The sequence below is a fragment of the Macrobrachium nipponense genome, chromosome 4, assembly GCF_015104395.2.
Source record: "Macrobrachium nipponense isolate FS-2020 chromosome 4, ASM1510439v2, whole genome shotgun sequence".
NCBI classification, from domain to species: domain Eukaryota; kingdom Metazoa; phylum Arthropoda; class Malacostraca; order Decapoda; family Palaemonidae; genus Macrobrachium; species Macrobrachium nipponense.
Window position 1 is genome coordinate 126427484 of NC_061100.1, and position 13228 is coordinate 126440711.

General features: G+C 37.4%; 1 protein-coding gene across 1 annotated transcript in view; it reads right to left on the reverse strand.

The window, feature by feature from the left end:
• Window positions 1–12813, reverse strand: part of LOC135211139 (UV excision repair protein RAD23 homolog B-like) — a 109391-nt gene extending 96578 nt beyond the window's left edge. Inside the window, exon 1 of the mRNA XM_064244296.1 lies at window positions 12635–12813. Within this exon, the coding sequence (XP_064100366.1) occupies window positions 12635–12703 (69 nt within the window). The 5' untranslated portion in view covers window positions 12704–12813. The remainder of the gene's footprint in view (window positions 1–12634) is intronic.
• Between the last annotated feature and the right edge of the window lie 415 nt (window positions 12814–13228).

Sequence of the window (13228 nt, forward strand, 5' to 3'; positions counted from 1 at the left end):
ATCTTGTTGTCCAAAGTCCACTCCAGAGGTAACACTTGCTGTTGACGACTTAACTCGTCCGCCAGGACGTTCATCTTTCCCGGAACAAATCTCGGGACTAGCTGAACTTTCGCTTCGTTTGACCACAGGAGGAGATCCTTGGCTACTTCGTACAGAGAGAAAGACTGAGTCCCCCCCTGTTTCCGCACGTACGAGAGAGCCGTGGAGTTGTCGGAATGCACTGCCACTACTCGACCTTCTACTAAGCTCCGAAACGTCTGAGCCCCAAGAAAATTGCTAACAGTTCCTTTATTTATGTGGAACTTCTTCTCCTTCTCCGACCAAGCTCCTGAAGTCCGTTGATTTCCCAGTAGGCTCCCCAACCTGTGTCCGATGCGTCGGAAAAGAACTGTAGGTTCGGGAGGATGGGTCGTAAATCTAACCCTTCTTCCAACCTTGCTCGAGAGAGCCACCACCTTAGGTCCTCTTTTATTTGATCTGTGACAGGAAAGGTAATCGAGTGGGTTCTGTGGTCTTCCTGCACCAAAGAGGCTCTAAGGAAAAACTGCAGAGGTCTCATGTGCAGTCTTCCCAACGTCACAAATTTCTCCACTGACGTCAATTTGCCCAGGAGCCTCATCCACTGATTGGCAGAACTTACCTTTTTGTCCAAGAACTCCCTGAACTGGTCTCCAGAACAAGCATTGGAACCCTCTTCCGGGCGACAAAAGAAAAGCCCGAAAAACTTGTAGCATTCAGAATCATCCCAAATAAAGGATGCTCTGAGATGGAATCAACTGGGACTTCTGTTTGTTGACCAGAATCCTAACTTTCTGGCAAGATCCAGAGTTGTTCCAAGGTCCTTCATGCACCGACTCTCTGATTCCGACCGGAGAAGCCAATCGTCCAGATAGAGGGAGATTCTTACTCTAATATGTGTAGCCAGCTTCCTATCGGGGATAGAACCCTGGAGAAAAACTTGAGAGCGGTCGCTAGTCCGAAGCAAAGCGCCCGAAACTGAAACACCTTGCCTTCGAACATGAACCTCAGGTACTTCCGAGATTCGCGATGTATCGGAATGTGAAAATAAGCGTCTTGCATGTCCAGAGAGACCATCCAATCCCCCTGTCTGATGGACTCCAGAACCGACCGAGTGGTCTCCATATGAAATTTTGTTTTCTGGACATGCAAGTTTCAGGGCGCTCACATCCAAAACCGGCCTCCAGCCCCCTGATGGACTTGGGAACTACAAAAAGGCGATTGTAAAAGCCTGGAGGAAAATCCCCTTCTATCTGTTCTATCGCTTCTTTGAGAACAAGCGCTTCCACTTCTGCGGCTAGCGCCAGAAATTTGTCTGAGCCCGGAGAGTATGCCTGGAATGGAATTGGCACAGGTGAGAGCGAGGGAGGTGAAACGAGAGGAATACGATAGCCGAACTTGAGTACTTGCACTACCCAGGCTTCTGCTCCTTGCTTTGTTTTCCCATTCCTCCCAAAACAGAGCCAGCCTGGCTCCCACTGGTGCATGAAGAACCGAGCTTTCATTTGGAAGGTTTGTTAACCTTGGCCGAGGCTTAGACTGAGGTCGCAAATTCGATTTCGGCCGAAAGAAGCGCTTGGGTTTTCTCCCTCGAAAAGGCGCTTGGGCCAGAGGAGAAACCGAAGGAACAGTCTCCACAGGAGCTTTAGGTCTCTTAGTAGACTGTGCCAGTAAAATCCGAAGTAGATTTCTTATCTAGCGCAGACGAAATTGACAACACTACATCGTCTGGAAAGAGGTTATCTTTCACAAAAGGAGCAAACAAGAGAGCAGACTTCTGTTGGGACGTAACCCTTTTAGAAGCAAAGGAGCACCAAAGTTGCCTTTTCTTAAGGGTACCAAAGGCGATGAGCGAAGCTAACTCATCACATCCATCCCTAATGGATTTGTCCGCAGGACAGGCAGAACACCAATCCAATCCTCCGCTAACTCCTGAGAAAGAGAAGGACAGTCTTCGATCTTGGCTGCTAAAGCGCCAATAGTCCAATCAAGGAAGCTAAAGACTTCCAAAAGTTTAAATTGATTCTTTACAACGTGGTCCAACTCAGGCGCTGTAAAGAAAACTTTCGCTGCGGCGAAAGCAGATCTTCTAGAGGAGTCGATTAAACTGGAGAAGTCTCCCTGGGAGGAGGCAGAAACTCCCAGAGAAGGAGCTCCCCAGTTACATAAAACCTATACCTCTTACGAAGCAACTTAGAGGGAGGGTAAGCAAAAAGAGCCTTCCCTAAGTCTCTTTTCATAGACATCCATTTCTCCGTCTCTTTCAACGAATGTCTAACCGCTTTAGATAGAACAAGTTTTGGGAGGAGAGGGTCTGAAGTTTTCCTCCTCATCAAAAAAGTCGAAGTTGGGGATGCGCGGAGCCGCTTTCTCAAATAATCTGGATAAGATACCAGAAGAAATCTAAGGAGACGTGAATAACACGAGAGGTGATGTGAATCCTCCTCCTCTACTTCTTCTTCATTCTCCGATACCGCCGAAGAAGTAGACGGAACTACAACCGGATCTGAAGGTTTCGAACCACCCTTGGACTCATTCATCCAGTTGGTTAACATCTCTAACTGCTTGCGCAAAGGCGCCAGAGACGAATCAAAAACAGTTAACGTAGGCTTGGAAGAGCCTAAATGTTTCAGCAGGAGGCGGAAAAACAAAAACTACTTGCGCCTCGCTCGGAGCCGCCGAAATTCGAGGCGAAACAGGCGCATCAGGCGTAACAGACGAAAAAGCGCCTAAAGAAACACCCTTAGAACTGCTAGCTACAGCGCTAAAACCACAATCTCTACTAGTAGATGGAGCCGAAAAAGGCACAGATTGAGGCGACGAACGAGCCGCTAACGGCCGAGGCGCAACCCTACTCTCAGGCTCCTTATACCGCTTGACTGGAGGAGGCGAAGAATCGGCGCCTGAACGCCTCTTTAAGGGACGCGAAAAAACGGGCGAATCTCGCCAAGAGCGCCGTGCGACCGGAGACGAATCGCTTGAATCATTTGAAAGGCGTCTGACCGCAACACCTTTCCAACGCTTAACCGAGCCCTGTTGAGGCGCAACAGGCTCAACAAGAGAGGCGCCTGTCTGTGGGCAAATCCCGATCGACTCCCTTGGACTTCCGGTATGTCTTCTCCCCAGTGCGGGGGAGCTGGACAGTGACCTTTGTCTAGGAGACGTGTCAGGACAGACAGACGCACCCTCAACTACACTCTTACCTGAAGCCGCTTTCTCCAAAAACGTCTTAACTGAATTACCAAGTTGCAAAACCGTATTCGCTAGTACCGAAAATTTCTGATCTAACCTCGATTCCAGACTGGCAATGGTGTCGGAAGAAACTACACGGGAAGCCGGAGAAGTGGGATTAGTAGGAGGAATAGGAGGTGTAGTTAAAGGAGACATAACAATTTGAGGAGAAACAGAAGGAACAGATGCATCGCAAGACGAAGCAGAGCTAAGTCTACTTTCCCTAAGCGCTGCTTTTCTAATTCTGTCTTTAGCTAATTTCTCCGAGTATGAACTAAAAAACTTCCATTGAGAATCAGTCCAATCACTACACTCGTTACATGTTCGATCTGCTGAACAAACCTGTCCCCTACACTTAACACATTTAGTGTGAGAATCATACTCTAGCTTGGATAATCTAGTTTTACATCCTGAGATGCAAAACCTAACTCCCGACGGACTAGAATCCGACATGGCAACGCCTAAATAAAAAGCAAAATAACAACAACGCCAAAAAAGAGTACTTCACCAATTCCGAAGATCAAATCCACAAGAAAAAAGCGAAGCAAAGTCATCCAACCGCACCGACCACCGATGTTCACCGGACGCCGGCAGGAAAAGAATTGAATTCACCTGGGCAGTTGTACCTGGTTCTCCCGCGAGTGGAGGGAGATGACGTCATCACCACCAGTGTTGGCGACGCCGACGCGCTAAATTTGAATTTAGTATCCTGCCGCTCGTGGAAATCACGGCTCTATAATTGTTCGGTAAGACACTACAATAAAACAGAAAGTTGAAAGTGGTGAAGAAATTGAAATTTTGTTAAAAAAAAAAAAAAAAAAAAAAATTAATTAAAGTTTTTTGTAAAGTCAAGTGTTACAGTTTTGTTAATAAGTTTCGTAAAGTTTAGTTTATGTTTCCTGACATTTTTTAATGTGTTTCATAAAGTTAAGTGTACGTACTATAAGAAGTTTTCTGCCGTTTGTCCTCCTCTGTCGACACTTTCGGAGATAGCCTCACTTGAAAGGTAAGCTTCCACATTTTACTACATACGTACGTATGTATGTACAGTATTTCTTGTATACCATGTACACTAATACACTTTATTTACAGGTACGTACATATTAGTACTAGTACGTATAAGTTAGGATTTGAATGGTCCAAATTGTTGTAGTATATCATTGTTTATTGGTCAATTTAGCTTTATTATAAAATTTACTGAGTGTTTTTGTAGGGCTTGGAACAGATTAGCCATTTTACATGTAAAATATGGTTCAAGATACGAAAAGCTCATGATACGAAAGCCGCCTCAGAATGGATTAACCCTTAAACGCCGAAGCGGTAAAAATCAAAAACTCCCCCGAATTCCGGAGCCAATTTTGAGTGAGCGCGGAAGTGGAAAAAATAATTTTTTCAAAAAATCACAGCGCGCTTAGTTTTGAAGATGAAGAGTTCATTTTTGGCTCTTTTTTTTGTCATTGCCTGAAGTTTAGTATGCAATCATCAGAAAAGAAAAATAATATCATTATCATATGTAAATAATGCGATATATGGTAGCAAAAAAAGAAAATTCAGACATAATTGTATTAAAATCACGCTCTGCAAAAAGCTAACGAGTTTCTGTTTTTCCGTTGTATTGTACACTAAATTGCAATCATTTTGATATATAATAGATTGTAAAACAATAAAAGCAACACCGGAAAAATATTATCACAAAATGATGTACGAATTCGTAACGCGCGGACGTAAAAATTTTTTTTTTTCAAAAATTCATCATAAATCTAAATATTGTTCTAGACTTCCAATTTGTTTCAAAATAAATACAAATGATTGAATATTACGATACTGTAAGAGTTTTAGTTTACAATTGCAGTTTTTGACCATTTCCGACGAGTTAAAAATGACCAAATGTCGACATTTTTTTATAAATTTTTTTTATATGCAATTATTTCGGAAATTAGAAAAGCTACAACCTTCAAATATTTTTCATTTTATTCTACATGAAATTGCGCACATTTTCATATATAAAACTCTTTGAAATGCCTAATATGAAACGGAGTAAATTTTCCGAGAATGGGACTTATGCAATTCGCGATTTATGGCGGAGAATCCGCACGCGGAGGGAAGGAAAGTTTTTTTCATAAATTCACCATAAATCGAAATATTGTGCTAGAGACTTCCAATTTGTTGCAAAATGAAGGTAAATGATTAAATATTACTAAAATATAAGAGTTTTAGCTTACAATTGCGTTTTACGACCATTTCGGTAGAGTCAAAGTTGACCGAACGTGGTTTTTTTTCTATTTATCGTGATTTATATGCAAATATTTCAAAAATGAGAAAAGCTACAACCTTCAATTATTTTTCGTTGTATTCTACATGAAATTGCGCACATTTTCATATATATAACTTTATGTAACGGCTAATTTAAAATGGTGCAAACATTACCAAATCGCACATATGATTTTTTCGGAAGAGTTACCGTGCGGACGTAAGGAAAATGTTATTTTTTTTCATAAATTCACCATAAATCGAAATATTGTGCTAGAGACTTCCAATTTGTTACAAAATTAAGGTAAATGATTGAATATTACTAAAATAGAAGAGTTTTAGCTTACAATTGCGTTTTTCGACCATTTCGGTAGAGTCAAAATTGACCGAAGGTTGAAAATTTGTCACATTTTTTATATGAAAATATTTCAAAACTGATAAAAGCTACAAACATGGGTTGTTTTTAGATGTATTGTGCATGAAATTGCGCACATTTTCATATATAAAACTTTATGTAACGGCTAATTTTAAAATGGTGCAAACATTACCACAATCGCACGTATGATTTTTTTCGGAAGAGTTACCGCGCGGACGTAAGGAAAAGGTTTTTTCATAAATTCACCATAAATCAAAATATTGTGCTAGAGACTTCCAATTTGTTGCAAAATTAAGGTAAATAGTTGAATATTACTACAATATAAGTGTTTTAGCTTACAAATGCGTTTTTCGACCATTTCGGTAGAGTCAAAGTTGACCGATGGTTGAAATTTTGGCACATCATTATTTATATGGAAATATTTCATAACTGATAAAAGTTACAATCATGAGTATTTTTTTGTTGTATTCTAAATGAAATTGCGCACATTTTCATATATAATACTTCATGTAACGGATAATTTAAAACGGTGCAAAAATTATGTCAAAGTGACGAAATAACTTTTGAGATGTGTCACTGATACTTTTTAGTGCGATAAGAAAGAAATTCGCACTTGCGCACCTGTGTAACGATTGTAAACAAAACAACGCCTTGATCCGTGAACTCCCAGCATCCCCCAAGGCGCGTGATTCAAAAGTTTTCGGCTGGTAGGCCTATAAGTATTTTTCCGCGAATTTTTAAAAAAACTTTTTTGAGTCGACGTATGGTACGTCCATTCGGCAATCAGGGGAGATTTTGACTCGACGTTTAATACATCCATTCGGCGTTTAAGGGTTAATTTCCTATCTCGAGGTACCACTGTACTGTGTATGTATGTATGTATGTATGTATGTATGTATATGTATATATATATATATATATATATATATATATAATATATATATATAATAATTTTAATTTAATTAAATAAATTTATTATAATACCTTAAGTATATTAAATAATAATTTAAAATAGAATATTTACTATATATAGGATAAAAAAAAATATATATAAAAAAAAAAAAATAAAAATAATATTTATTATATTTATTATAATTAATATATAAATAATATATTATATATAATAATATTTATATATAATAATATATATAATATATATAATATTATATATTATAAATAATTATATAATAATATAATTATAATAATATAATATATATATAAATAATAATATTAATTATAATATAATAATATACATATATATATTATAATATATATATATATATTATATAATATTATATATATATATATATAAAATATATATATATTTTTAAAAAAATATATATATAGTAGATATATAAGTATATATATATAATATATATATATATATAAATATATTATATAATATATATTATATAATAATCTAGATATATATAATGATATATATAATAATAACTATATATATATATATATAGTATATATATATAATATATATATATATAATATATATATATATAATATATATATATAATATATATATATATATTAAAATTATAGATATATTAATATATATATATAATTATATATAGATATCTATATATATATCTATATGATATATATATATATATAATATATATATATATAATATATATATAGATATTATATAGAATAATATAACACATATATAGATATATCTAGATATAATATATTATATATATATTAATAACTATATATATATATATATATATATATATATAAGTACTATAATATATTATATATATAATATATAAATACTTAATATATAATATATATATATATAGATAATAAATATATAGATTATATTACAACATATATAGGATATATATAAGAATAATAATATATATATTATATATATATATATTATATATAATTATATAATATATTATTATTATATGTACATACACACACACGAACACACAAAGAGGGCTAAACAATACTGTACAGGAGACATGTGGGTCTTGAGGATAACACTTATAATCTAGGGGGAAACAACTGACTGGACTAGCTGATCCAGTTTTGGCCGTGTGTGGATCCACCCTCCGAAAAAATACTTTAACGCGTCCTAACACCAGAGATGGGCACCAGCCACGAGTCATCGGTGGTGAGAGCAACAGCTCGAGACCTCTATTCTCTTTTTGAAGTATTTTCTCCAAAGTTAGAAATTTCCTTTCGAAGTATTTTCTCCAAAGTTAGAAATTAATGTCATATTTTAACATTAAACAGAGGTTAATGAAAGTCTAGCCATGCATAGTGCAACCATAACTTCATGACACTTTCGAAATTTTTACTTAAAACGCCAAAAATTTAGAAGAATGATGCCATCTAGATGTTTGCGGAGTTACTTGTGTCAATAAACTTACAATTCCAAGTGCTAAATCCGTACACCACTTGTACCCATAGATGCTGGGGCACTTTCTTCACAACAATCATAAACAATGACACCAACCGTCTGGCATACAAGGAAACTCACGATTTTTTGGTAGCAAGAAGAAGCGTGCACTAGATAAGTATTTAAATAAATAGTTAAAACATCAGTATGTCATGAATTGCATAAATATTTTTACATATTTATGATAATTCATTTGAAAATATTCGTTGTTGAAAAAGCAACTAGATTCCTAACTCAAATATCAACAATGTTGCTGTGAACAGTACCCACGGCGTTGTTCGTGCTCTCCTATTGTTTATCAATGTTGCCAATTGCTATGTGTTTACCCTCCAAACTGGGTATGACTTACACAAAACCAGGGAAATAAGTTAAATTAGCCTATCTATTTGTAGAATATATACATAGAGCAATTTTATCATTATTGCATTTACTATGACAACTAGAATTTATGAAAACAGTTTCTAAATGTATCGGCGTATGTGAAGCTCCACTAAATTGGCAACAATAGAATTTTGTCATTGTCTGCTTGGCAATGACAGGGCTAGAAATATTGGATTGTATCTAATTTAGAAATATCTGTAATTTTCGGGTTGCAAAAAAGGGTTGATAGACATGAATTAAAATAAACATTTTGAAGTAACAAAGTAAAATTAAACTAAATAATGAGTAAAGTAAACAATTGAGGAAATAAAGCTTTGCACCTCAAACAGTGTAGCATGCTCACAACTGTGTTTGTGGAGTGAGCGCTTAGGAACCAGGAACTGACTTCTCTGTCAACAAACTCTCAACGTAGTTAAAGTGCAATTTGGAGTGAATTAAGACCAAAATGTATATAATTACAATCAAATAAGCACTGTGGAGTTTCAGTTGTGATGGCAGTAAAGATAAAAGCACTGATTACAAGGTAAAATTGAATTTCAGTTCAAACCATGACCCCAGGAATAAGTTTCATACTTTCACTAATATGGTAAACAATATATTGTTTTATTGTGCTCATTACAACTGCAATCTTGATTAAGACCAATAAACGTTATATATAAATGTTAATAGGGTAAACAACTGCGTGGACTGGCCAACTCACCGACTACCACGACTAGGCCACCCTCCAAAAAAGTACTTTAAATATGTCCTGACACCGGAGATGGTCATCAGTCACGAGTTGTTGGTGGTGAGAGAAGGAGCTCAAGACCTCTACTCTCCTTTCAAAGTAAGTATTTTCTCCAATATTAGAAATTAAAACCATATTTTAAGATTTAAACATAGGGTAATGAAAAGGGTGGCCAAGGCAGTGCCCACAACCCCAAAACGCTTTCAAAATGTTTACTTACGATTAAAAAAGTTTAGAAGATTGACACCATCTCAATGTTTGCGGAGTCGCTTGTGTCAACAAACTTCCCATTTCCTGTGCTAAATCCGCACCCCGTTTGTACCCATAGATGCTGGGGCACTTTCATCACAACAATCGTAACCCCGACCTCTTACCAGCACTTATTCGTACTTATTCAAGGGAACTATGGCATTCTTTGCAACATTTTGCACTCTTAAATTGTTTATCAGTGTTGTCAATTGGTATGTGTTTACCCTTCAAACTGGGTATAATACTTAAACAAAACCGGGAAAATAAGTGAAATTAGCGTATCTATTTGTAGTACGTATACATGCGTATTACAGCACTTTTATCATTACTGCATTACTATGACAACTAGAATTCATGGAAACAGTTTGTAAATGCATCAGTGTATGTGTGACACTCCACTAGATTGGCAACGATGAGTCATTTTTCCTCGCGTCGTCTGCTTCCATGAATTCTAGTTGTCATAGTAATGCAGTAATGATAAAAGTGCTGTAATATGCATGTATACGTACTACAAATAGATACGCTAATTTCACTTATTTTCCCGGTTTTGTTTAGTTAGTTGTAATTTTTCGGGGTTAATTTGGTTGCAAAAGAGGGATAATAGACATGAATTAAATAAACATTTTGAAGTAAAGTTAAACTAAATAATGAGTAAAGTAAACAGTTAAGGGAATAAAGCTTTGCACCTCATAAAGTGCAGTCGTCTGCTGCGCGTAACTGTGTTTGCGGAGTGAGTGCTTAGGAACCAGGAACAGCAATGTGGTTCAAGTGCAGTGTGGAGTGAATTAAGACTAAAATGTGTATAATTATAATCAAATAAGCACTGTGGAGTTTCAGTTGTGATGGCAGTAAGGATAATACCACCGATTACAAGGTAAAAATGAATTCAGTTCAAACCATGACCCCGGGAATAAAAAGTTTCATACTTTCACTAATAAAAGCAACAAAATGTTGTTTTATTGTGCTGATTACAACTGCAATCTTGAGTAAGATCAATAAACATTATATATATATGCTAACATTGTTCAAATGAGTGCTGGGAAAGGTGGTGGATTGTCCGTGGTTAGACCGGCCAGCCACACGATTGCTGCCATATTGGATTTCAAAACTGCCTTGAAAACATATTTTACGAAGAGCTCACATGCTTATTTTAGTTCGTATGGGGCTTTCATATATCACATAATGTTGAAGAAACTTCAATCTTTTGAATGGTATGTTTAATGTTGTAATTGTATTCTTGTTTCACCAATTATATATGGAGTGAATAAGGCCTGGCCAGCATGATGACGATGGATCGTCTGTGCTGGTTTACCCTATTATTCAAATAAGCACTGGGAAGGCTGGAAAGGACATGAGAGCCATGTCGGTTATGAAAGGGACCGGAGGTGGACGACGCTATATTGGATTTCAAAACTGCCTTGAAAACATATTTTACGAAGACCGCACATGCTTATTTTAGTTCGTATGGCACTTTCATATATCGCATTATGTTAACAAAAATTCAACCTTTTGAATGGTATGATTAAAGATGTAATTGTATTCTTGTTTCATCTATTAAATATAGAGTGAATAAGGCTGATCCACCTTAGTACCATGGATCCAAGGCGGTGTTTCCCATTACAGCACTCCCTGTGTGACTGATTGATCTGGGATCATAATTCTTCCAAAGATCCTATTTGTTTTCTACAGAGCCAAAGAGGAAAATATGTCTGTGGTAATGAGCAATGGAATCCTCCCACCTTTAAGACTTTAATGCATTTTTGGTGGCTCCTTCTCTGAACTGGGCTATCCTGGTAAAATGAACAAACTCTTTAGACTTCACCACAATACATTCAATCTCTCACGAGCCACTTTCGTTCTGCTTGACTGGGCCCAAGGTCTAAAGAATACCAGGTCAGACCGCTTCCAACCAAAATAAGGACTATCTCACGCATGACGTCACGAGGCTGCACCTGGCTGAGGTTCAGGTAAAATAAGGTCATCAGTCAGTATTTGATTTCACCGGAGTGAAGAACAAGTTAGCTCTCTTAGACCGGATTAAGGCTAGTCACTGGTCAGTCCTTTTAATTAACGGGAACCTTTCTCACCCAAGGTCGTGACAGAGAGAGAGAGAGAGAGAGAGAGAGAGAGAGAGAGAATGGGTGTGGGCTAACAATTCCCATAGTGACCCTTCATCTTACTGTTTTCTTGGTTTTCTTTTATGGCCACATACCAGTGATGCCACAAATATGCACAGTAACGCTGAGACAATCTGACCTGGCATTCTTTCGACCTTGCCTGGGCCTACCTAGCTAGTAACCAGGTTACAGAGTATACACTCGTGATGTACAGCTAGGTAGTAGTAGCCCACTACTACATAGGCTAGACGGTTTATACTTCTGTTGGAACAATTTCGTAATAACTTATATGCAGGTCTCTCAGTCCACACTTGAAATTTAATCAGTCACGTGCACGCAATTGATAGCCCCGTTAGACTTAGGTTAGGCATACCACGGCCAACATAACTTGGTTTTCGTGAGGGCAAGCCGAACAAAGTTTCCAATTCGCACAGAACACTGGCCAAATACCCATCAAGTCATTAAAGAAGTGAAAGTCACGACAGCCAGGGAGAAAGAAATAAAAAAAATAAAACAATATTCGATAAGCGACGTCCAATCTCAACTTGGATAGGCTTAAACATCGCCAGCCTCGACCTAATCCAGAAGTTCCTCGGCGGCTGCCTACTACTTTCGAGTTTTCCCAAAACTAGGGGGGGTTTGATGGCTAAAATCAAACAGCAAATCACTATTCGAGAACTTTTATTATCTTTCGGGGCAAAACGAAGGAATGAGACGTATCCAAACTGGGAGATGAAAATCGGAGGGCATTCAAACATCCCCTGTAAAGTCTCACAACAGCCCAAACAATCCCTTCCCCCCTCCCCCCCTCCTTCACTCCACTACCACCACGTGAATTAAACACCGTAATAGCACTTTACCGTGGCCGACAACTCAATTTCCACTGTGAAGGTTTGCTGTTGCAAGTTCTTCAACGTGAGCACCACCATTTTGAAAGTTAATTACGGCTAGTAACAGCCTTTACGCCACTTGTGAATGATATGAGACTATCCACAGACCACCAGCGCCGCCATTAGCAGCTGTGTGACGTCACCTCCGCAGCATGTCGTCACCTCCGGTACCTCACTTGTTCCAATAATGTCACGGGATACAGGGTGGCACAAAAGGCTTCTCTCGCTGTCACATAACTTCCTATAAATGTCAGACAAGAATGCTTCATGTTAATGATTAACATCGATCAACATTTAAGAAGTATCGCTAGTTATATAATCATTAATAATTCGACTGAATGTCATATTGAATTCGTGCAAAATTAAACCTACAAACAAAACATCTCGTGTCATTCGCCCTAATCAATCGTTTAAATAATATATTTGCCTAAATATACAATTGCTAGTGGGACATTGGTTACCTTACTTTTATCGTCGAGGGAAGGGTACCGCCAACAAAACTTCGTAATCCCACTTTTTATCCGCTTGCATCAGTTTAATGATAACTTCCGGGTTACTTGATTT